Source organism: Schistocerca gregaria, chromosome 10 (genome assembly GCF_023897955.1).
Source record: "Schistocerca gregaria isolate iqSchGreg1 chromosome 10, iqSchGreg1.2, whole genome shotgun sequence".
Lineage (NCBI taxonomy): Eukaryota > Metazoa > Arthropoda > Insecta > Orthoptera > Acrididae > Schistocerca > Schistocerca gregaria.
The window spans coordinates 221,312,632-221,337,462 of NC_064929.1; the positions used below are offsets into that span (position 1 = coordinate 221,312,632).

A 24,831-nucleotide genomic window follows, 5' to 3' on the forward strand; every position below is an offset into this window, starting at 1 on the left:
AGTTCTCCTGGTAAGCCCTCACGCATCCTCCACACAGTCCTGACTCTGCCCGAGTGGTTTCCGCGTTTTTGGAGCCCCGAAACAAGACATTCCTGGCCGTCGATTTGCTTCGGACGAAGAGCTGCACGACGGGTATAATCGTGCTCCGCTAAGTGACTGCAAAATAAACGAATTGACAGTTACGGCGATTACTTTTGAAATAAAAGCCTAAGCAGTTTACTTACTTGTCGTCTGTCCCGTTTTTATTTCACTGTCCCTTCTACACAGCTGGACATTAAAATTTCCGTCCAATATAGATAGAAACTAGCACAAAACACAGAAAAACGAGATGGATGCTGCTGGCCAATAATGCCATTTCCATTTCCCCAAACCACTCGACTGATTTCGAGCAAGCTCGGTACGCATAAGAGAACCACTGTGCGTGTAAGGGCCGTCTATGTCCCATAGGGGTGGGGAATAAAAATATTTGTTTCTCACTATGATGTGCTGCCTGTCCACCGCTGCAGAACGGCTACGCTTGGCAGGTTGCTTTACAACCCCCGCAGGTGCGTGTATCACTTGCTACGGGAGCTCCTGCGACAAGTCATTCGTTTTATCGAATCCGCATATGTCGGGGTACCTAGGCTCAATGGCGGGTCTCGGTGATGTTCCACACCTAGGGTTGGGAGAGGGTAAGGGGATCGGTAAAGGCAGTGACATATCAGCATACCTATATAAAGTGTGAAGTAATTTCTACCAAGCTTAGCACGCATGCCAGTTGCTGTATCGAAAAATTTAGTCGCCCAATAAGACACAACTACGGATGACGGTGGAGGATGGAATTGAAGAAAAGCTAACATAAAACCGTAACCCAGAAAAGTCTGGAGCAATTCCAAACAAATTCAATGTATCCACCACTCATAATGTGTATAAAAATACTGTGGGAGTAATAAATCCCTACCACCTTGTGGGGCGTGGGTACGATCGACGAGGGGTGAAACGAAAAAATGTTGGAAAGTGACCTGTTGGTATTCCCTTTCTACACTTAGTTGACTAGGAATACTTTAAAACTGTGATGCCCAATATCCTGCTTATTTGTGTTACTTAATACGTGAACCACTTCGCAAGAAAGAGCACAGTAATTTTATCAGAGTGTTTCAGTCCTCGCGGCTCAATACCACAAATACGTTTACATCCCTGTCTGGAAATACTGTACGTAGTGTAAATCGGCACAGAGTGAGACAGTTGCCAGTGTGAAATATACGTAGCAGGCTTAGCTGCTAGCAAGAAGCTGGTACGTGACCAAATTTGTAGGTGAGTTGGAGATACACAGGGTATGAAATTCGGTACGTAAGTGGCCAATCCTACCCACCTCTGGTAGCAGCAACGTTCCGACTTGGTCGGACATCAAGTGGAACTTAGCTCGGGTGACAGACACATGTGTGTCACCCGGTTCTGCTTCAGCTCTGTGCGATGGATATGAGAGAGTTTCTTGCCAGCCTGTGACCAGATTACTCCACTGGATGTAGGTCTGCAAATCGTGCTAGCCTCCGTACTGAGCTCGGTTAGGATGGCACGGGCATTCGTCCCAAAGACCTCAAAGACGGGACATAGCCACCAGTATTAACATGTCTTACCTTATCGTAGATAGGTTAAGGAAAGGCAAAATTACGTTTATAGCATTTGTAGAGTTAGAGAAAGCTTTTGACAATGTTCACTGGAATACACTCTTTGAAATTCTTAAGGTAGCAAGGGTAAAATACAGGGAGCGAGAGAATATTTACAACTTATACAGAAACCAGACGCAGTTACAGGAGTTGAGAAGCATGAAAGGGAAGCGGTGGTTGAGAATAGGTGTGAGACAGGGTTGTAGCCTACCCCGATGTTATTGAATCTATACATTGAGCAAGCAGTAGAGGGAACCAAAGAGGAATTTGGAGAAGGATTACAGTTTAGGAAGAAGACATACAAACTTTGATGTTTGCCGATGACATTGTAAGTCCGTCAGAGGCAGCAAAACACTTGGAAGAGCAGCAGGACAGAAGGGGCAGTGTTTGCAAAGCAGGATGTAAGATGAACATCAACAAAAGAAAACCAAGGCTTGTTTACTTATTGCTTATTTAGCTTGACCATATCATGGCCTTCATGCCCTTTCTGACACCTGATCAGGAACAATACATATAAAAATACATATTACATAAGAGTCACAATAATAATCTGCATAATTAATAAAAATAATAATTGGAAATAATAATAATGGAATGTAGTCGAACTACGTCAGACAGTGTCGAGGAAATTAGATTAGCAAGCGAGACACGTAATGTAATAGATGAGTTTTGCTATTAGAGCAACAAAATAGCTTGTGATGGCCGAAATAGAGTGTAGACTGGCAGTGGCGAGAAAAGTGTTTCAGAAGAAGAGAAATTCGTTAACACTGAATTTAGTTTCAAGAGTTAGGAAGTGTTTTCTACAGGTATACTATGTGATCAATAGTATCCGGACATCTGGCTGAAAATGACTTACAAGTTCGTGGCGTCCTTCATCGGTAATGCTGGAATTCAGTATGCTGTTGGCCACCCTTACCCTCGATGACAGCTTCCACTCTCGCGGGCATACGTTCAATCAGGTGCTGGAAGGTTTCTTGGGGAATGGCAGCCGATTCTTCACCGAGTGCTGCACTGAGGAGAAGTATCGATGTCGGTCGGTGAGACCTGGCACGAAGTCGGCGTTCCAAAACATTGTAATTCCGTCAGGTGTTCTGTAGGATTCAGGTCAGGACTCTGTGCAGTCCGTTACAGGGATGTTATTGTCGTCTAACCACTCCGCCACAGGCCGTGCATTATGAACAGGTGCTCGATCATGTTGAAAGATGCAATCTGCATCCCCGAATTCCTCTTCAACTGTGGGAAACAAGAAGATCCTTCAAACATCAATGTAGGCCTGTGCTGTGATGGTGCCACAGAAGAAAACAAAAGGTGCAAGCCCCCTCCACGAAAAACACGACCACGCCACAGCACCACCGCCTCCGAATTTTACTGTTGCCACTACACTTGCTGGCAGATAATGTTCACCAGGCATTCGCCATACCCACACCCTGCCATCGGATCGCCACATTGTATACCGTGATTTGTCACTCCACACAAAGTTTTTCAGTGTTCAGTCGTCCAATGTTTGCGCTCCTTACACCAAGCGAGGCGTCGTTTGGCAGCTCGACCATGAAATCCAAGTTTTCTCACCTCCCACCTAACTGTCATAGTACTTGCAGTGGATCTTGATGCAGTTTGGAATTCCTGTGATGGTCTTGACAGATGTCTGCCTATTACACATTATGACCCTCATCAACTGTGGTCTCTGTCAGTCAACAGACGAGGTCGGCCTACACTCTTTTGTGCTGTACGTGTCCCTTCACGTTTCCACTTCACTATTGCATCGAGAGCAGTGGACCAAGGGATGTTTAGGAGGGTAGAAATCTCGCATACAGACGTATGACACAAGTGACACCCAATCTCCTGACCACGTTCCAAGTCTGTGAGTTATGCGGAACGCCCCAGTCTGCTCTCACACGATGTCTAACGACTACTGAGGTCGCTGATATGGAGTACCTGGGAGCAGGTGGCAGCACAGTGCACCCAATATGAAAACCGTATGTCTTTGGGTGTGTCCGGATACTTTCGATCACATAGTGTATTTGTCTGGAGCGTAGGTTTCATGGAAGTGAAACGTAGACAATAAACAGTGTAAACAAGATGAAAATGGAAGCACTTGAGTTGTGATGCTACAAAAGATTTCATGGGTAGATTGCACAAGTAATGAGGAGATAATGAGTAGGATTCGAGAGAAAAGAAATCTGTGGCACCACTTGACCAAGAGGACGGATCGTTTGGCAGGACACATTCTGAGACATCAAGGGATCGCCATCTTCCTACCAGAAGGATGTGTGTGTGTGGGGGGGGGGGGGGGCAGAGTGCTGTAAAAATCATAGAGGAAGATCAAGAGATGAATACAGTAAGCAGGTTGAGGATGATGTAGGTTGCACTAGTCATTCGGAGATGAAACGCTTGCACAGGATAGAGTAGCGTGGACAGCTACATCAAACCCATCTTCGGTCTGAAAACCACAACAGCAGCAACAACAATAACAACATATTTTTTGATCCTTAGGCTCGCTGATGAGTGTCTAGATGACGTTTTACCCCTAATATTGGGAGGTGGGTAAGGGGGCACTAAAGACAGTGACGCATCACACCATCTCCGATAAGCCGGAAGCAATTTCTGCGAAGCTTAAGCACACTCGTCACTATCGGTCTCGAACAAAATTGTGGTCCCATAGCACACACATATAGGTGAGAGTGGGGTTGAAAAAAGGCGAGCATAAAAGCATAATCTGGAAACGCCTGGAGCAACTTCAACCAGATTTGCCATATACATCTATTATTATTAGTACAAAAATACTGTGGGGAGCCGGCAGGGCGTCGATTCGACCTGAGCTCGGCTGACAGACGCGGCTCCATCACTCTGGGCGAGGGTTCACCAGTCATAGCGGCCGGTGGGAGGTTGTCTCGGCAACGTGTGACCAGATGTTTCCAGTAGGTGAGAGATCTGGAGGTAGGTCAGGACAGCACAGGCAGCATTCCATCTACTGTTATCCTGTTGGAAGACATTATCAACATATAATAAATGTAACAATACTGTACAAAATACCTGTTATTCAAACCGGAGGCGATGGTACAATGTACGCTGTACCAACCTGTCACGTCATGTGCTGGGCCCGTATGACGATGATGAACACAGTCTGGCAGCGTTCATTCTCCTCAGAGCCTCCACACACGGAGACAGCCCCGGTGATGCTGTTTGCAGAACTGATGTCTGATGCGGCTGGTCGCTTTCTCTGCTGCCGGCAGCGGGCGGAGCTCCAGACACTGTCGCGATGTCCGCGTCGACAGAGTGGTTTGCCGCAATCAGGCGCGATTGCAGACTGGAGGCATGTGACGTGGCTGTACCATCCTGGAAGGCTGAGTGAAAAAAAAGTGCGTCAATCCTCTCGGGCACTAGTCGCCTGAGGCTAGTTAGACCCTTCACAGCGCTGAGTACGGCTCTCCTGAACCCGTGTATGCCATAGTCGGATGACCGTCGTGGAATGTCGACTAACGTAAACAGCGATATCGCAAAATGATAAAAAGAGAAAGGAGGTAGTACAGTTACTGCACTGAACCAAGGGTGGTATTTAAGCAGCATAATGTTACAGTCGTCACCTAGCAGTTCCAATTGCTTGACTAACAAGGAGAGACAGGTGTACAGATTTCGAAGTATTAGATGATGGGACACTCTAAATCCACTCTACATTTTAGATTGGGAAAAAAATCCAAGTCGGAGGTCGTGGTACAGGATCAGTTTCAGGCCAAGTCGATTCGTTAGAGCACTAAAAATAAGGAAATTTTATATTTACATATCAGAGCCACGATCTAATAGTTTGTGACAAGTTGAAGAATTTGTGATTTCGATCCGTGGTAAGAGGCCAGGTGCTCAAGTGATAACTATCCTGACGCAAAAGAACTCGACATCAAAGTACGAACCAAAACCAGTGAGGTGAATCAGTGAAGGACTGAGCCGAAACAACACTGAGAGTGTGAAAATATCTTGCAACCGAATAACTACATCAGACATCAAGGCAGTTTGTTAGAAAATATTCAGTAATGTTGAGATGCGGCAGGCAAAAGGGACAGAAGTGGGAGAGTCTAAAGAAAACTCGAGCCTTTCGTCCGGCATGTTTTGTATCATGAGAGCTACTGTTCTCGTTTCTCTCGTCTTTCTGAAGTGACTCGAACACTGGCAAGCCTATGACGGGAGCCTCCGATCTCTGAATGTGCTGCAGACTCAGTTAAATGCTACTAAGTTGCAATCACGACGTGGGGGTCTGAGAAAATTTTACACTTTTGTGAAGCAGCCTAATCGCCAGGTTACTCACAGGAGGCTGCCTGTTGCCTATCAGTGCCAGGACTGTTAAACGTACCAAGGCGGCTGCAGCTGACGGTGCCTGTCCCATGTCAAGTTGCATGTCGTGCTACGTACCCGCACGTGGTGTGTGTTTCCGGTCATACAGTCGACAGCAGACCTACCGACCCACCAACACAGGTGGCTGCCTCTGCAAGGGAATTATGCTCCATTGCTCGTAGCAGGAACGAGAGCAATTGGAGGGGGGGTGGGGGGGGGGGGGGGTATAATGGCGTTGCATAACGCTAAGGTCCACAACGAGCTTGTTATGAATGAGACGAGGTTTGTGGAACGTTGCTACGGCTGCCCCATTTTTTATCTACTCCTCTCCATTTGGCAGCCGCACAGTGCATCAAAATTCCGAAAACGTTGACAAAATTCGAAACTTCGGTCAGTATGGATAAAAATCTGTATCAGATCCAGTATGACCCACAAAATTTACAAGCAATATGAATATTTGGTCAAAAACAGATAACAGGGGACTCTTGAACGTATGAATTTGATATAGAATTCTAAAAATGAGCATCCACTATGGAGAATAAAATCCATAAAAGTACTAAATGGTTCTCTTACACCAGTTTCTCAATATGTTAAGTTTTATTTTGATAGCCAAATGGAAAAAGAAGACTATATTCATTTTTGTCAAGTTTGTCTAAAAATTCTATTGTTGCCTTGGGTAGTCTGGAGGACAAAATGTCTTTCCCAATATCTGAAGTGACCAATTTTCCGAAGGCTTTAGTTTGTGCAGCATATGATACGTCAACTGATCTGTAACTTTTCAACTACAGAGGGCATGTCTTACTGTCCAACCAGTAGTAGAACTTCTTAAAACGAAAGTGATTATTTTGATTCGTTGCCTCCTGTGATTGAGCTCTGAGCTTGGTGAATAAAGTTAAAATAATTTGCCTCACACTGTGTGGCGCTGCAATGGAATCTCTGGATCCTTTTCGTGGACTCTAAAATCCACTGTAGTTTACTCAGTAAACTTGAAAATCTCGCTCTCTCATTCCTCGACTAGAACACCAGATGAACCGGAAATTAACGTTGATATTCAACATTTATTTCTTGTAATATTAGTATTATTTATGCCTTTTAGACTTCTGGTCTTTTGTTTACCATCTACATACAAGAAAATACGATGGAAATGTTCACACCCTCATAATTATGCTTTACACATGGATCAGAGCCCTATACGTATAAATCTGGACTAAATCTTATATTTTTTAATCGACATACAGAAATTACATAAATGGTGGCATAGTGAGAGCTTCATTTCAAACGTGACTCATTACCAGAATAGTGAGTAGTACTTGAATTTTACAGGTGCTTCTCAATATACACAGTCATACTTATCAGAAAATTGGAAAAATATTGAAGTTTCTCAGTTTTCATTAAGCTTTAAAATTCATTCATTTCTTTTTTGACATCACTGTTGCATGAGTAAGTAAGTATTTAGTGGTTTTCATTTAAGTACATACCTCTTAAACCAGCCTCCAGAATAAATACAAATATTTTACATGATGTGAAAAATGCATTACTTTGTTTGCCCAATTAGGCTGACACAACATGACATCTCACAGACAACAGAGCTGTATGTGTGACCTGAAACAGGATACAGTCAAGTTGACCGTTTTATATGAGTAGCAATTAATGAGCCAAACAATACTGTAGCCATCCTTTGAATTCAAATATCCGAACTAGAATTTTTATTTGTTTCAATTTTCGTATGCTGCCCCATTTGACAGACAGGTGTAGTGTGCCCGGTCCATTTACTTGCCCCATTTGACAGCTGGGTCGAATGCACCGACCCCACGCCCACTGTCATTTGCCAGACCCCAGACCCGCCTGCCCCGTCACACCTCCGCCCCCACGTGACAGCAGTGCTTAACGCAGCCGGCCCCCAACTGCTGCCCGCAGCTTCGGGCTGGCGACGACGGCCCACCGCGTCATGGTCCGCACGTGCAACGGCCTGGAGCTGCGCGACTCGTCGCTGCTGTCGGCCGCCGCCGCCGCCGCCGCCGACTCGTCGGCCTCGTCGGAGCTGGTGGCGGAGCCCTCGCCGCACGACTTCTTCCCCAGGCTGCTCGACCACGAGTTCACCTCCAGGTAGGCCGCCGCAGCCTTTCTCCGCACCAGTCTCTCGCAGTAAGTGTTCGTCGTTCCCGTCTCCTCACCAAACGCCATTCATTTCTTCGCAGTTGAAAAATGACTGAGACATTGTTAACGTCTCTTCCTTCTTCTGCTCATCGTGTAAGACAGGAAAAGAGTACGCAGGCAGCTCAGACTATCCAGGGTATAAGCGTACAGTTGGCAACACTGCTGACGGTATTTAATGTGATGTTTCAAAGACATCTACATCTACTTCTACATACATACTCCGCAGTCCACCATATGGTGCGTGGCGGAGGGTACCTCGTACCACAACTAGCATCTCTCCCTGTTCCAAATAGGACGAGGGAAAAATGACTGCGTATATGCCTCTGTACGAGCCTTAATCTATCTTATCTTTGTGGTCTTTCCGAGGAATATAAGTCGTTGGCAGTAAAATTGTACTGCAGTCAGCCTCAAATGCTGTTTCTCTAAATTTCCTCAGTAGCGATTCACTAAAAGAACGCCTCCTCTTCTCTAGAGACTCCCACCCGAGTTCCTGAAGCATTTCCGTAACACTCGCGTGATGATCAAACCTACAAGTAACAAATCTAGCAGCCCGCCTCTGAATTGCTTCTATGTCCTCCCTCAATCCGACCAGATAGGGATCCCAAACGCTCGAGCAGTACTCAAGAATAGGTCGTATTAGTGTTTTATAAGCGGTCTCCTTTACATATGAACCACATCTTCCCAAAATTCTACCAATGAGCCGAAGACGACTATCCGCCTTCCCCACAACCGCCACTACATGCTTGTCCCACTTCATATCGCTCTGCAATGTTACGCTCAAATGTTTAATCGACGTGACTGTGTCAAGCATTACACTACTAAAGGAGTATTCAAACATTACGGGAATCTTTTTCCTATTCATCTGCATTAATTTACATTTATCTATATTTAGATTTAGCTGCCATTCTTTACGCCACATCACACGTTGAAGCCATATTGCCATCAATCTGCGCAACTTTATTTAAAGATCACAAATTCAAATATGTTTTTCTGTCGTTTGTGTCAAAGAATTCGAACTTAACACATTGTGTTTTTTTCAGTTTTCTGAATTAGTTTTCTGCCGCCGACCTCAGTAATTTTATGTAATGTTTCCTTAACAGTGCTTGCACTCCATGACAGTGATGCAGAATGCCGACTGTGTGCGACTGTGGAACCTCTAGCGAACTCTGCTGGCCGACTAAAGGGCTAAAGCTGATGAATCCTTAGACCGAACACCAAGTGAGCCTTTATTAAAATAAAAGTTTATAGAGCAGTAACTGTGCTGCAGCGACTCGCGCAATTCTGCCGCTGCCTCAAATCGAAAGCTAGAAGGACAGTCGAAAGAGAAGCGGTGTCTCTCAAAAAACACAATTACCTATTTTCCATTCAAAAACAACTTAAGAGAGAAAATAAAATACCAACTATGAGACGTAAAACTGTAGGGGACGATTTTTTAAACATAAAATAATACTGGAAATGTTAAGAACGAAAGAAAAGGAAATGTGATGAAGTTATTTGAAATTGTTGGCCCATCATCTTTTACAACTTCAGCCTAAAATAACACTAATGAAGATATTTTGAGGACTGAGTACAGTCTGGTGCCTCCACAACGGTTTCTTGTCTTCCTCACTCGGCTTACGAATTGGGACGATTATCAGGAAACACCACCTGCAGTTGCCTCACTCTCTGACAGTATTTTTCTGTCACACAGTTAGTGACCGCGCCAGTTGTTGCACAGTGCAAGAGGTGCAGTTAAACCAATTTCAAGAAAATTACTCGTCCTGCCTTTTCCCCATGGGAGAGGCCCCTTTAATTCCACACGAACACCAACTGAAACACTTCCTTTGTGGAAATACTTTGCATTTCTCCCTCGCCCATTCCTTTAGGTTGCTTGGTTTTGTTTACAGGCGAACTTCACATCCCACCAGGATTTTCAACATGCGTCATTTACATATGCTGGCTTCGATAAAATTTTAGCAACTGTTCTAGCAACGAAATGGCCATATTTCTGAAGTGTTCTCCACACTAGCGTAGGCAGGCATCCCTCCCATTCGTTGTCACTTGGGTGGGACCTGTGACGGGGACACCTGGGTACTCTCACTCACATTATCCACTACAATTCGTTGTATAAGTATCTCTCGAAACTTCCCCTACTTTGGATTCCGCTCCTCAGGTAAGCTAAACAGTTTCCCTTAATTCGCTTCTGTAGTGATGATTGGGTCAAAAGACCAATGCACACTCTCTTGTCATCTCATTTGCACGTAGCTGATTTTTCATCAGCAGCTGGTGGTAGATATGACAGAACATAGTCGACCATGTTTCCTAACCAGGGCAGTACACTGTCTTGAAGTCTTGCAGCATGAAAGCTCATCTCATTAACGCTCTAGGCTGCAATTTACGGGTAGCCTAAACAAACAGGCACATAGAAATCTAAGTGATACGGAAGAAGTTGGTGCATCAGTCCAGCCTTTGTATCCTCCAATACAAATTACCAATTAGCTCATCACGACCATTTTAGTTCATCTTCAGCAGCCCAGTTGGGTCCAGATCGGTGAAATCCAACACGTTTATGAATTTACAGTTGAAATTAATAGAAAACTCTGGAGTTGATTTCTGTTCCTAGGAGGGGGCGAATTTGTCAATGACTCTGGATCAGGACGAACACTAGCAGGCATATTCACATGGCTGCTGCCACTTGGACATCGTCTACATAATAACATACAGATTTTCTTAGTTCGCCCAGTACATAATTCAGTAGATAAGTTTCGTCCAAATGAGAGGACAGTAATTTGATAGGCTCTTCCTTCGAAAGTAGACACTGTTTGGAATCTTGATTCCTTGTTTAGACTAACTTGCCAGTAACCTAAGCTTAATCACATTGAAGAGCAGAACTTGGCTCCATTCAACTTCTGTAGTGTTTCTGTCATATCTTGTGGCTGGTCCCTTGTGCTCTGTGTATAGGTATCTGTTCAGTGTCCTAGCATCAAGGAATGATCACATCTCACCATTCCCTTTGTCTTCTGTGACTCGTCGATTTAAATAGGGCCCACTGTTCTTTTCTATGACATCTCAGACTTCCATCTGTTTGGTAACCTTGGTAGCTGCTTCTTTGCACTATAACAGATCTTGTCATGCTTTTTTTTGCAAGTGGCACTCCTTAAGCCTCCTAGGCGGTACAAGAATAGCTTTCTATGGACCAATGCTAATCAGAAAACTTCTTCTAGCTAATTGTCCATCATATTCCTTTTTTTCTGTGCAAAATGGTTGTGGGTAACTTCTAGATCGTCCAGTGGGACAGCTTCAGTACCTTCTGTTTCAGTTCTAAGAACTGAACTTGTTTATCTTTCAAATTTAACCCATCTCTCCTGAAGACAAGGCCCACTGTCGCATTGATCATCCAGTCAATGCCTAAAATAACTGGGGAAGGTAAAACGTCTATAACCAGAAGATCCATATCCCACGTTACTCCTCCCACTTCTACTTGACAAAACACTTGCCCAGTGACCTTCGCTGTCTAGTAAGCCAAAGCATTAACAATATGGTTTATGGGAACAGGGAACACGTCTACCCTTTCCGTTCGCCGCCTTTATTTCACCATTTCGCCAAGATTACAGAACTGCTGAATCCCAAGCCATAAGGTATTTGATTTTTTTCCCCAGCTACTTTAATCTTGATTTCTGTATTATACCACAGTCGCTCTACTATATCCTTCACTGGTTCTATTGGCATCTCCTCAGCCGTTCTCAAGCCATAAGGCGTGAAGACAAATATTAATTTCTGGGATACGGACACACATATTTTCCCAGCCGAATTCTTGCATTTGATCCTTATCTTTCTTGTCTTGGCTCCTTTCTGTGATCTTTGCTTTCTACGCAGGTAGCTCTCATATTAGGCGACCACTTTCCATTTCTGACTCTTCCGTTTTTCTTTCAGCTGCCTGCCTCTTCAAAGAGTCTGTATTCTCAAGAAAAGGGAAAGCCCCTTCCAATGATCTTTTACTGTCAATGCTAATACCTGGGTCTAGATGGAAAAATTTTGCAGTATGGTTGCAAGCTTGCTACTGTCCTTTAGAATCTAGACTTTAATAAGAATGGCACGGTAATGTAATCAGAACACAGGAGAAGTTGTGATGTACATGACAACAGATTTATTCAATCTCAACATAACAAGACAAAAAATGACTAAAGAAAAGTCACACAAACATCTTTATTTGACAGAAGCTATCACTAACATGGGGTCTATGGTGGACAAAGTTATCAGCTATGGAGCGAAACACGACACTAATCGGAACACTAATGGCTCTATCTGACTTGATGCACGTGAATGCGAGGTATGGGACAACAACTACCCCACAATCGAGCATCTGTACTCTACCATTCCAATAAAAGAAAAATATGGTTCGAAAGAACAGGGTGCTGAGAAACATATGTTGGAGCCCTACGCTGTAGCAGCGAATACTTGACCCTTCTGGTGGTCGGGGCGTCACACCACGAAGCGTTCGGCGACTGGAGTCACTGACGGCCGCAGTCTCTTACTAATGGCGCGGTCAAGCGTTCGGGTAATTAGGGACGCAGGTACTTCCCTATGAGGCCTACCCCGATGCATTCCAGTGTGCAGGTGGACCCGTCGGCTGGTCTGCCACGACTGCGAGTGACAGAATATGTCAAATGTTTAGACGGCCGCCTCAAGACAAATAAGTACACTCACGCATCACTCGTTGTGTGCCTGATGCTAGAAGCAGTACCTCTTGAAAGGTATGTGCTGAGAGTCGATCAGGATGGAGCCAGTGAAAAATGTCGATAGTTCCCAACCGCAAGTAAGATCTTTGACAGCTAACAGAGCTAGTTGCACGCGGTAAGAGTTTGAGTAGTGGTGAGGAGATGCGCACAGACAGCAGACGTGTTTCGAGTCGGAGCTAGATGCCTGCAGGAGGCAGCCGGGTCGTGACAGCATCAAAGTAAGAATTGGCGCCACGCACATGATAAGCTATATATTGAGTGAAACTCGGCACATACCTGGAGAAACTAGAAAGAATAATTAATAAAATAGGTTTCCTTTGGTTAAATAATGTCTAAAAGCTAGATAGAAATCCCATTGTTGATGCAATAAGCGTTTTGTGAAACTTTCTGGTAAATCCATGCTATAGAAATTTTTTTTAGTTTTTCACATGTGCCTTAAAAGTTTGAACAATAAATATTTTTAGATAAAATTAGAGTTTCATCTCACACCTTATGTCGTTCTCCGCATTCTGTGCTTGCACTGAACCAAAAGGTACATTACAGTAAAGCTAATAATTTCATTTATCAGAGTAAAATAATCTATATGCCATTGCACAGTTGGCAAATTATTCAGATCAGGACAGAATTTTTATTAAGTAACAAACAGCGCCAAAATGAGTAAAGTTATCTAGAACGACAATTTTATGCCATTGCACTACGGCGGAGTTGCATATATGTTTTATTATCGGCTAAGCGGGAAGGAGTGCACGAGCCAAGTCCACAGACGCAGGGCAGGCCGATGCAGGTTGGTCACTTTCGTTTACTTTTACCACTAAACTGTCATGCAGTCAGATGCGTATTTTGAGTATTAATTTTGCAACAATATTTTCATGCAGTCAGATGAAGTTCAGTTCAGTTAAATACGCAGTCAGATGCAAGTTTTATTCAAGACTAAAGCAGTCACATGCAGTTCAGTCTAGTTCAAATAGAGAATTTTTATAAACAACACTTTCACTCTGATGGCTCAGAAGGTGACTGACACCGGCTCTATGTGGCACACTAACAAAGGACACAAGTCTCACCGTTTACGTACAGGCCCGCAGTTCTCTACTAGCGAAGCGTCTGTACAAGAGGGATCTTCTCTTTCTGTCCGCTTTCCTCCTTATCTCGGTTACAAAAGCCCATTTACATCTTAGACTTCGCCCAGTTTACCACAAGCCAATCACGAGCTGGAGCGCGGCATTCGGAGGTGCCCCTTGCTCTGCATACACCGATTTGACCGGTCAGCGTCTTTAAAGTTAATTTGGAGAAAAGGAAAAAAAATTCAGCTTCGCAGCCTCTTTACGCCATGTCTTTTGCTAACAACAAGACCAGGATGGAACCACACGCCTCCATAAAAAGCTCGTTACCTCGAAGTTTCCAAAGAACGGCCATAAACTCGTTAGAGAGTGTGGGCGCCTGGGCGCCACTGAGCTGCCCCACGCGGCTGTCGCGCCGGCTTCCTCTGCTCTACCGCCGGCCACTCAGTCTGCCTGGCCGCGGCTGCCTACGGAGTGAGACCGCGGAAATGTTTCCGCTCAGGTTCCGCGTGAAAAACGCGCTTTCCTTTCCCCACCGTCGCCTTTCTTTTATTGCAGTCGTTTAAATCGGCACCCTATTCCTTTGAATACAGGTAAAGCTTACCGTTATTGCTTCCCTAGAGTATGCAAGCCAGAGTATTAACTACTGCCCACCGTTTCGTCGTGATGTATGAAGTCAAACTGCAACGAAGATCATCTTCCCTAAGAACACGAAGAGACATGACACCGAATAAGAAGTGAGAGTGCCCTGCAAGCTCTCATGGTGAAAACAAAATCTTTTCCCTCCTGTGCTTCATCCAAGCAGCTAGCTCTCTGGACCATTTGCAGAAAAAACCGCATTTGCATCCTCAGACAGGAATTGTAGCATTTGCAAATATGCATGTTTCACCTACAGAGTAGCTATTTGGACTGTGACTGGAATTGCTCCTCGAATTATTTCTTAAATTAATTTTTTTCTTTACTTTGGCAGGTGGCCTTCGTTTAGCTTCTACTGTCAGTCTTGTTACAGTGCAGCGTATTATTTCTCTGTCTAGCATTCCTCCATCTCGTACAGCATCTGAAATTACTGCAGCAATTTGATTGGATGCAGTAGTCTTTTCCATGAAAAACTTTCGTTCTTGTTTAGCCTACTGATCATGCCTCAACACACAACCATTGTATTTTCAGCTTCCAGACATGACTTATTTTTTTCAATTTTATGTACTTCGTAATTCCCTAAGTTTATCATATTCCACTACTTTAGTCCACTTTTTATGCATGTCCTCAGTTCTCCGCTCAGTCTCTTTAATTCGCCTCCTATCTCTCCTACTTTCTGTCATAGTTGTTGTCTCAGTTTTTTCTTGCATGCTTCTGGCCCTACTTTGATTTGATTGCCATCTCTGTCTTGAAACGTCCCCTTAGAACAATTTATACACGACTGTGCTTAATCTGACACACAATATTTTTAGCGCAACGCAATCTGACTTTCAATAATCCCTACAAAAGAATGGCCCTGACTAACATTAACCTATACCTTTCACAAATCACTTACCTCACAAAAAATCTTCGTTACTCGAACTACTGCAATACAGCGAGCACCACTACTGCCAGCTAAATAAAAGATTCTAACTACGGAAGGCACTAACTACTGATAGGTATAGTTAGCAAATGAAAGATTTTAATAGAGAATAAACAGTGTATTTACCTTAATAGTCAAAATATATATGGTGGTTCATGACATCCAGTCTTACAAATTACAAAACTCCGCCATCTCTCTCAACACGTCCACCACTGCTGGCGGCTCACCTCCAACTGCGCAATGCTACGCGCTGTTAGCATCCAGCTGCCTCTGCCCAACACTACAATGGCAGACAACAATGCAGACTAAAGACAGACTGCACACGGCACAGCCAGTTATTTTTTCATACCGAGCGCTATGTGGCGTTACCAACAAGAAAACCTAAACAGCCTACTTACATAGCCCCCATGCTCCCCACAAAAAATTTTTACAAATTGTTTTGGGCAGTGGCCAATAATGATTTGATAAAATTTTTCATAATTACTATAACAAAGATATCAAATACACACACTTATTGATACAATGTTGGTCAGAAGCTAAAATTTTCTCACAGTCCATAAAGACAGTCCTGACCGTTCATCACAGTAAAATTGCAGTGTTTTTTTCAAAGTCTGAGCAATAAAAGAAATTGCACTTGGAAGTAGTGGATTTCTAAGCAGTCTTGAAGAAGTAGTGTTGTCCTTCCAACGAAAGACAGTGCTGACTCTTGACATGCAGACAGGTAATGGGCCACAACAGAGCAAACCCACAGCAGAGTCAGTCGAAGTTTTGAAGAATATTGGTAGGTAGGTCATCACAGAGTAGACCACTTGTAGTCCTGGTAGAGATTACGGTATTGGTGGGCCACCAGAGGTGCAGACCCATTGCAGTCATTGTAGAAATAATGGTACCAGTGGGTCGTCAAAGGTGTAGACCCACTGTAGTCCTTGTAGAGATGGCCAGCAGCCATCTGTTTGACTGTGCAGGCGCACAATCACCATTGAAGAGTCTTGCGGATAACATAGCAAGTCCATAACCCACCACTTGTCCACTCACAAAGTTTTTGGAATTGTCCTTAGAACCAGTAATGCTGTTAACCAGTCCCTTGCTGAGTTATTAACACATGTGCAAACACTATCAGTCCCTACTTCTCACATATTGTCCATATACTATGACCAACAGAAACGTGTGCAGTGAAATGTAATTTACAAGTTACTTAATTTGATGAACTGGTGTCAATTACAATTTTATAACACAAGAATGCAATAACAAAGGTACAAAATACATCTTTAAAGAACATAACAATACAGATAACATTTGCAGTAGTATAGGATTTACAAAAGAATCGAAATAGCAAATACATCAGTGTTACAAAAATTACGACATAAGTACATACATAAAAGATCAGAATAAGTTTTGAAACATCAACTTCACACATGAGCATTAAAACAGAACAGAATAAATAATTTCTAAACATATTTACAAAGAAAACGACATATTATTAATGCAAATTATATTTGAGGATAACAGTATTCCTCATCATAGTGAATGTAGCTGAATATTAGAAAATTCTACAACATAAGTCTTATCAGATGAACATATAAAGACAGGAAGAACATAAATACACAAGGGTACACAAACACATAGTGGGATAACACAAAAGGAAAGGACGGGGTTTGTTTTCAGTGTAACGTTTGGGACTGCAGTATAACCCAAAACTTCATTCTGTAGATCTTTCGTCATATCTCAACATTTGTTTCCACCAAAAATATCCTATCCAAGCATGCTTTCTGTATTTTGCTCACATCCTCTTTCAAAAATAGTTTTTCTCCACTGTACACTACTTTTTTGGCCAGACCATTTCTTATAGCCAAACCATTTTCTTATAGCTTCTCAATGAATTTCTTCCAAATCATCATATTTAGTTTCTTATATAGTCTACCCCCTCTTAAGCTAACTTAAATCTACTGAGCTCAGATGCTAAACTAAGGGACGAGGCAAAGCAGCGGCACAAAACAATTAATACAAACAGCAATGACAAAAAAAATGCAAGTAAGCATAGTGAGCAGCAATAAATGTAATAATTTATATCTAAACATGACAAAGCTGAAACAGAAAAAATATTACAGTAAAAATGTGTAATACCTATGTCACATCTTAACACTAGAGTGTTGCATCACTAGAACATACACTAGAAGATAAGTTACCAAATCATAAAAAAAATTATTTTTGTAAGTCCTGTGAAGGGAAATGTCTATTTGTGCTCTCTTTTCTAAGGAAGTACATCATAAAATGATTCTTTACTGGGTCTGTAGACAGAAAGTAGTTATATTAGTACATGTATTACATTTTAATTTAAACAATGCTGCGTTGCAAAAAGAAACTAGATATTAAACAAAATGAGTAAATAAATATATAAAGCAATCCATATGGCATTTCTCTCAACTAGCAAGACAATAGCCGTGTAATATTTCTCATCGTTTCGTTAGGCATTTTAGTAAATATCATAAATTAAGAGCTCCACAGTGTCATCATATGTTTTCAAGTTTGGGCGTGTAGTATTTGCGATGCTTTCTACAAAGGAATCTCAATAGCGAGGATAATGGCCTCTTTTTTTCCACCTGTGCCTCTGACAGGCACACACTAATGGCTTTTTTTTGTCAGGTGGTTGTCGCGCAACTGGGTGCCCACGACGTATTACATGCAGGTGGTCACTTAACTGTCTTATCGAAATATTTACGACACCAGTTTCCGCTACAGTGGCAGTCTCATATAAAAAAAAATTCACAGGTCAAGAATTTGCGTTACAAATCTGTAGAAATAAAATCATTTAAATATAATTGTATCCAAAAATTTTTGCCAGCATAGTGATACATTCACGCATATACACTCATTTCATAACTCTTAAAGTACGATTCTCGGTTTCCAACATCCTTTTTCACAAATCATAGTCCCTAACCACTAATAATTATTTCTTACCTTATTACACCCATATATATTCGTCGACACTTCTTCAATATTTCATCATAACAGATACGTAGCATAACCAAATAACTCATATAGCATCAGCTTAAACATACTTCAGCAGCATAATTCACATCGTCGTCGTAATAATAACATCATAACACCTCAGTGAACTCTCTAAATCGTCGTAGCTTCCTCCAATAATTTCAAAACCTAATAAAAATTTTCTGCTCATGTCAAAAGTGTCATCTACCTCAACCGTACTTTAAAAATCGTGATCCCATACCAAATATGTCATTCAAAGCTCTCATAGTATCACAATGGTTCCTAAAAAATATGAACAGTTCACAAAGTACAGAAAAAAATACAATTTCGTAAGTGTGAAGTTATCCAACTGTGTAATTACGTAAACATCTGTCACTGATGTAGTATAATAAATGTTTGTTTCTCTCAGTTAAACGATCAGATAGCTGTGTAATTTATGTGTTACAGAAATATGGTACCGATGTGTAAAGTTGTATAAACAAATACCATATTAGCTAGGGCTCCTTGTGCTTGCCAAACACATGGTACACAAAGTAAGCGTGTACCCCCCTGAGAATTAATGTAATTATATCCTCAGGTGTTACAGATTACAGCAATGGAATGAAATGTATCACGGAAAACTTTCTTTGTAATTCAAATATGTTGAAATATAAATAGTTTAATGCGTGTCCTGTAGCGCTAAATGTGCGTCTTGCTGTAAGACAATCTCTGTGGAAGTGTCGTAGTTATTGTCCTCCGAAAGCTACGTTCTGCAGAAGTCAATGTACTTACCTCATGATAAATAATAGTAAAGTGCTTTGCGTATAGATATCGTTTTACTACGCTTATTGCTCTGATGAAGTAAGTACTGTACTGTAACGTATTGTTGTGCTACAGAAAAGGCTGTCTTATTGTAGCTATACCACAAACGTTACTACTAAAACATGTTTTACTTTCCAGAATAATACAGAAAAACTGTGCAGATATAAAACAGATACACCGCAAAAGCAACAATGTAAATCATGTCACATATTAGTAGCGTCGTGATATAATCGTGTAGCTATCAAAGAAACCAAATGCTAAGTCATCTTTAATCTCACAGAAAGAACTTTAAATCCAGAATTTATTTTCAAGTAAACCAAAATGTTGCATTAAAACCTCATTAACAGTATATGTTCTAAGTGTGTAAGCCTTATAGTCGTTACGTAATCGTGCAACTAACAAGCAAGAATGTACAAATAACAATACTGTGTCGTCTGTTCACTATAACAATGCACTCGTAATTTCTGTTTAAAAATGTTCCCTAGGTTCTAGACTGGATAGTTAACTTCAAATCATTGTTGGATGTTAACAGTTTCTCAGTGTGACAGATTGTACTAGTGGCATGAAGTGAAAAGTTTTATGGCAAAGACTAAGTTAAAAAGCAGATTATCTTTCAATAAACGGTTTTACATGTGAATTGTGATGTAAACGTTTACTCTTCCTAGTACTCAGAGTTTCAACTTGAACGTAATTATCATGCGGTAAACGTCAGTAAATAATACTGGAATTTTTCTCAAGGTTAGCGTCTGTTAATTTTCTCTGAGCCAGCCGGCGCACGCGGCTGCCTGCGGTGGGAGTCATTGTCTGTCTCTTTGTTGGCGCTCGCCGTTATTGGGATTAGGAGACCTAACTTCTACAAATTCACCTTGTTGAGAGGGCCCTGCTCTGTTTGAATCCCGCCAGTTCTGCTGCAATTCAGGTCTGTCGTTACGATCATATCGTGTGTCGTCATGTCGGTAGATTCCATAGTTTCTTTCTTGTCAGTCACGTGGTGGAGAATTTCTCCCTGAATCGTAACTGCGCGCTGGACCGTTGCGTCTTAAGTTATTCCGTCTCCCTTGATAATAATTATTTGGGTTTCCATATTGTCTGTTTCTCTGATTGTCTCTGTGATAGTCATTACCGCGGAGAGGTGATCTTTCCCTGTAATAATTACTACTCTGCCAACGGTTGTCATACGGGTGGTGTCTGTTTAGTCACGATTTGTATTGTGAGAATAGCCTTGTCGTGTATTATTTCTGTCATCGCGGAATTGTGACAGGTGTGACCTGTAAGTGTTGTGCTCCTGCTTTCGCGTTCCGCGATTGTCAGTGTCAATTTCCAGTTCTTGTAACAGTCCCTGAAAAGCTTCAATGTCGTCTTTGCATCGTCCTGCTAAAATAATCTGTCGTAAATGTTCAGGTAATTTGATTAAGCAAATGCGGATGAGTTCTGAGGGGCTGTATGGGTTTGAAAGATACTGATTCTTATGTAACATGTCTTCAAAATATTTGACAAGACTGGAAAATTCAGATTGTTCGAAATGTTTCATCATTATGATGCCATGTTTTACTCGGTCTTGTGTGGCTTGGGACCAATATTCTGAGAGGAAGGCATGGTAAAATTCTCCTTCACTGTGGCAATCGTGAATGACCGATCGCATTCTTACAGCTGGTTCATTCTCTAAATAGCCACACATAAATTCTAATCTGTGCTCTAGCGACCAGTTGGCAGGAAAACAATGAGAGAATTGATGGAGCCACGCTTGTGGATGAATGTCGTTGCCAGAATTCTTAAATGTTTTGAATTTACGTGTAGTAATGAACAGCTTATAGTCAAAATCATCGTGTCGGCGGGTCGCATATCGGTCATTGTTACGTCGTTTCGGCTGTTCCATCTCAAAATTCGGTGTACTTTGCCAATTACTTTCATGATTTCGGAAATGCCCTGTGTTATTATTTTGTGGTTGTTCTGTATTGCTATGTCCCTCTTCCCATACTGGTGTATTACTTGAGCCAACTGATCTTGTACTTCCCGCATTTCTCTTTTGTACTGTGTATTGATTTGATTTTGATTCTGTTTGAATTCCCTAATTTGTTCATACTCTTCAGTGTCAGTGAAGGCTACAGGTTTTGTGTCATTCAGATCATCATCTACCTTCGTAGATAAGTTAGTGAACTGATCTGAAAGTTCGGCTACTTTATCCGACAGTGAAATTATTTCCTCTGTGTGTCTTTCTGAACCAATTTTCAGAGTATCTACTGTGTCCTTTAAGTTCGCTTGAGTTTTTGCAAGTTGCGTAACCGAATCGGTAGATGCAACTGAGTCAATTTTAGCTTGCAAGGTCTCATGATTTTCATGAACAATAGTTTGCAGTTCTTTTACGGCTGCTTCGTGATTCTGTAATGCATTTTCATGCCGCGAAAAAATAGGTTGGAAATGCTCACAAATTTGTGTTTTTACGTCATTACAGACTTTTTGACATTTCGATTCAATGTTATGTAACTTATTAGTTAAATCTTCACGTGTTTGTTCAAGCGTGGTGTCTAACTTTTGAAGCTTTTGTTCCATTGTGTCTAACTTTTGAAGCTTTTGCTGTGTTTGTCTCTGATTTTGTTCCATTGTGTCTAACTTTTGAAGATTTTGTTCCATTGTGTCAAACTTTTGAAGCTTTTGTCCCATTTGTTACATTAACTGTAATAACAATGCACTGGTGTCTGAAACATGTTCCTTAGTCCTATTCGGCAATCCATTTGCACCGGCAATATTCGCAGTTTGAAAAACAGAAAGTGCCGGCCGCGGTGGTCTCGCGGTTCTAGGCGCGCAGTCCGGAACCGTGCGACTGCTACGGTCGCAGGTTCGAATCCTGCCTCGGGCATGGATGTGTGTGATGTCCTTAGGTTAGTTAGGTTTAAGTAGTTCTAAGTTCTAGGGGACTAATGACCACAGCAGTTGAGTCCCATAGTGCTCAGAGCCAAAAACAGAAAATGTGTCTTGACTTATTTGAGAAAACGGTGAGGACGCAAAACCTGAATGTACAGTATTTGCAATATTGTGTCCTGTCATTTCGGAATCCTGAGGCGAACTGTTGCCGACCGATCGATCGATAACGCTTTCCTGTTCACTAATTGTTTCACTGCCTACACCATTATTTGCAACCCGCTCCATTTCCCTATGCACAATTACCAAATTACTACTTTGAACATTAGTTAATTCATTACATGGTGGCGCTAACACACTGCTTTCGTCTTCACTGTCATTTCTCAGTTTACTTTGGAGCCTCGTATTACGTTTTTCACACGCCATTATTGTCACAATATTTCACACGACAACACAAAAAAAGCACAATTTGAAAAGCAAAAATAAGAGAACACATTAACATATCACTGAAAATAATATCTAGTTAATTGCAAGCGCAGCTGCGAAATACTTTGTGCAAAACTACATGCATGCCACAACTGTTTTACTGTACAACAATGAAAGACTGCAACTACAAAGGAAATTCTATGATTACGCGCTAGCAATAAACAAAAGCTACACTAATTACACAAACTACAAGAAAAAAATCAGAAGATTCCAGTGAGGTATCCTTGGCTAAGGGTCGACATATGAAACGTCCCCTTGGAACAATTTATACACGACTGCGCTTAATCTGACACACAATATTTTTAGCGCAACGCAATCTGACTTTCAATAATCCCTACAAAAGAATGGCCCTGACTAACATTAACCTATACCTTTCACAAATCACTTACCTCACAAAAAATCTTCGTTACTCGAACTACTGCAATACAACGAGCGCCACTACTGCCAGCTAAATAAAAGATTCTAACTACGGAAGGCACTAACTACTGATAGGTATAGTTAGCAAATGAAAGATTTTAATAGAGAATAAACAGTGTATTTACCTTAATAGTCAAAATATATATGGTGGTTCATGACATCCAGTCTTACAAATTACAAAACTCCGCCATCTCTCTCAACACGTCCACCACTGCTGGCGGCTCACCTCCAACTGCGCAATGCTACGCGCTGTTAGCATCCAGCTGCCTCTGCCCAACACTACAATGGCAGACAACAATGCAGACTAAAGACAGACTGCACACGGCACAGCCAGTTATTTTTTCATACCGAGCGCTATGTGGCGTTACCAACAAGAAAACCTAAACAGCCTACTTACAGTCTTTCTCACTCCTGTTCGTTATTCTGGCATTCTTTCTCAGCCATCTTCCCTGTCTTTCTCTGACAGTCTGCTTCTGTGATCTGTTACCTCCATTTTCTTTGTCTGCCGTCCTCTCTGTCCTTTTCCTTTCCACTCCCTGTTCCCTGTCGTTCCTATTCCTTTCCTCACTCTATTCCTCTCTTTCGTCTCCATAGCCATCTATGCCAACAATTTTATTCGTTCTGTTTTTGTCTGCATTAATTTCTGACAGCTTCTTTCTTTCCTTCTCACTATTTCTTCTTCTTTCCTCCGTTCATTCAATCCAATGTGTACCCAAACAGGTATTTACTTAATTTCTCCCCTTCGATTTCCCTATGATTCTGATCCCTTGTCAGGGCCACCGAATGTAATGGAACACCTGTTATTTTCCAAACTAAATAAAATTAACTGCTCGCTTTTGGCTCCCTTTAATACTCATCCTCCCAACACTGATGACTGCAAATAATTAGGACCATCAGCCTCACTATAAAGTGTTGATCCTGTGAGTAAAGAGTAATTCATTGTGACATGTAAGGCCCTTTTGACTGCTCATTTCCCAAAGACTCAGCACCCATTCAAATGATCGGTGAACTATACTGATATCAACGCCAGAAAATGCACAACAATAAATGGAATTAAATTAACAACACTTCTGTTCACTTACATTTTCCACATAAATGCAATAGAGCACACTGGAAAACAGTGACAACACAAATTATCTGAAAACACTTCAAGGAAAGGAGTAGTAGGTACAAATACGGAGACATCAATATAAATTTGTAGTGAAGCCCTTTTATTACATTTAAATCCGTCTTACACTGTAACTATAGTGCCAAGCATTTCCTCACTTTAACTAAAGTTGTTGCTGAAACTTTGCGACGTTTCAATATCACACTTCATACGTTCTTGTGGATATTAGTCGCATTAATAGAAAGTGCAGAGTGTCCAGCCCTTTACCAAAAAGAGCTCCATTCTGTCACTTTTAAAGCAATTCTGGGTTACCTTCAGAACTATGTCTCTAGCTATGCAGATGGCATCTCCCTACATTCTACCACCCCAGGTAGAACTCCCATCCTCTTCTTCCGTCCTGTGTACCGTCTGTGGCATTAACACCTCTCACCACACCCTCCAATATACCCTTGGGCAGCCGACATCAGGCTAACTCCAAGTGCAGCACTTCCTCGCGCTCTCGTTCCCCAATACCCAGTCTCGGTCTGCTACCTCTGTTGGGTTCGTCACCTCATAAACATTCGTAGAGACATGCTCACAGATCCCTACTACTCACTGCCTTGCTTGCTCCTCCTAATCGGCCGCGGTGGCCGAGCAGTTCTAGGCGTGTCAGTCCGGAACCGCACGACTGCTACGGTCGCAGGTTCGAATCCTGCTTCGGGCATGGGTGTGT

The 24,831-nt window shown here is 42.1% G+C and overlaps 1 protein-coding gene across 1 annotated transcript in view; it reads left to right on the top strand.

The window, feature by feature from the left end:
* LOC126293545 (acetylcholine receptor subunit alpha-like) overlaps nucleotides 1–24,831 on the top strand; it is a 486,710-nt gene that overhangs the window by 380,306 nt on the left and 81,573 nt on the right. The window contains exon 10 of the mRNA XM_049986811.1: nucleotides 7,887–8,075. Within this exon, the coding sequence (XP_049842768.1) occupies nucleotides 7,887–8,075 (189 nt within the window). The remainder of the gene's footprint in view (nucleotides 1–7,886; nucleotides 8,076–24,831) is intronic.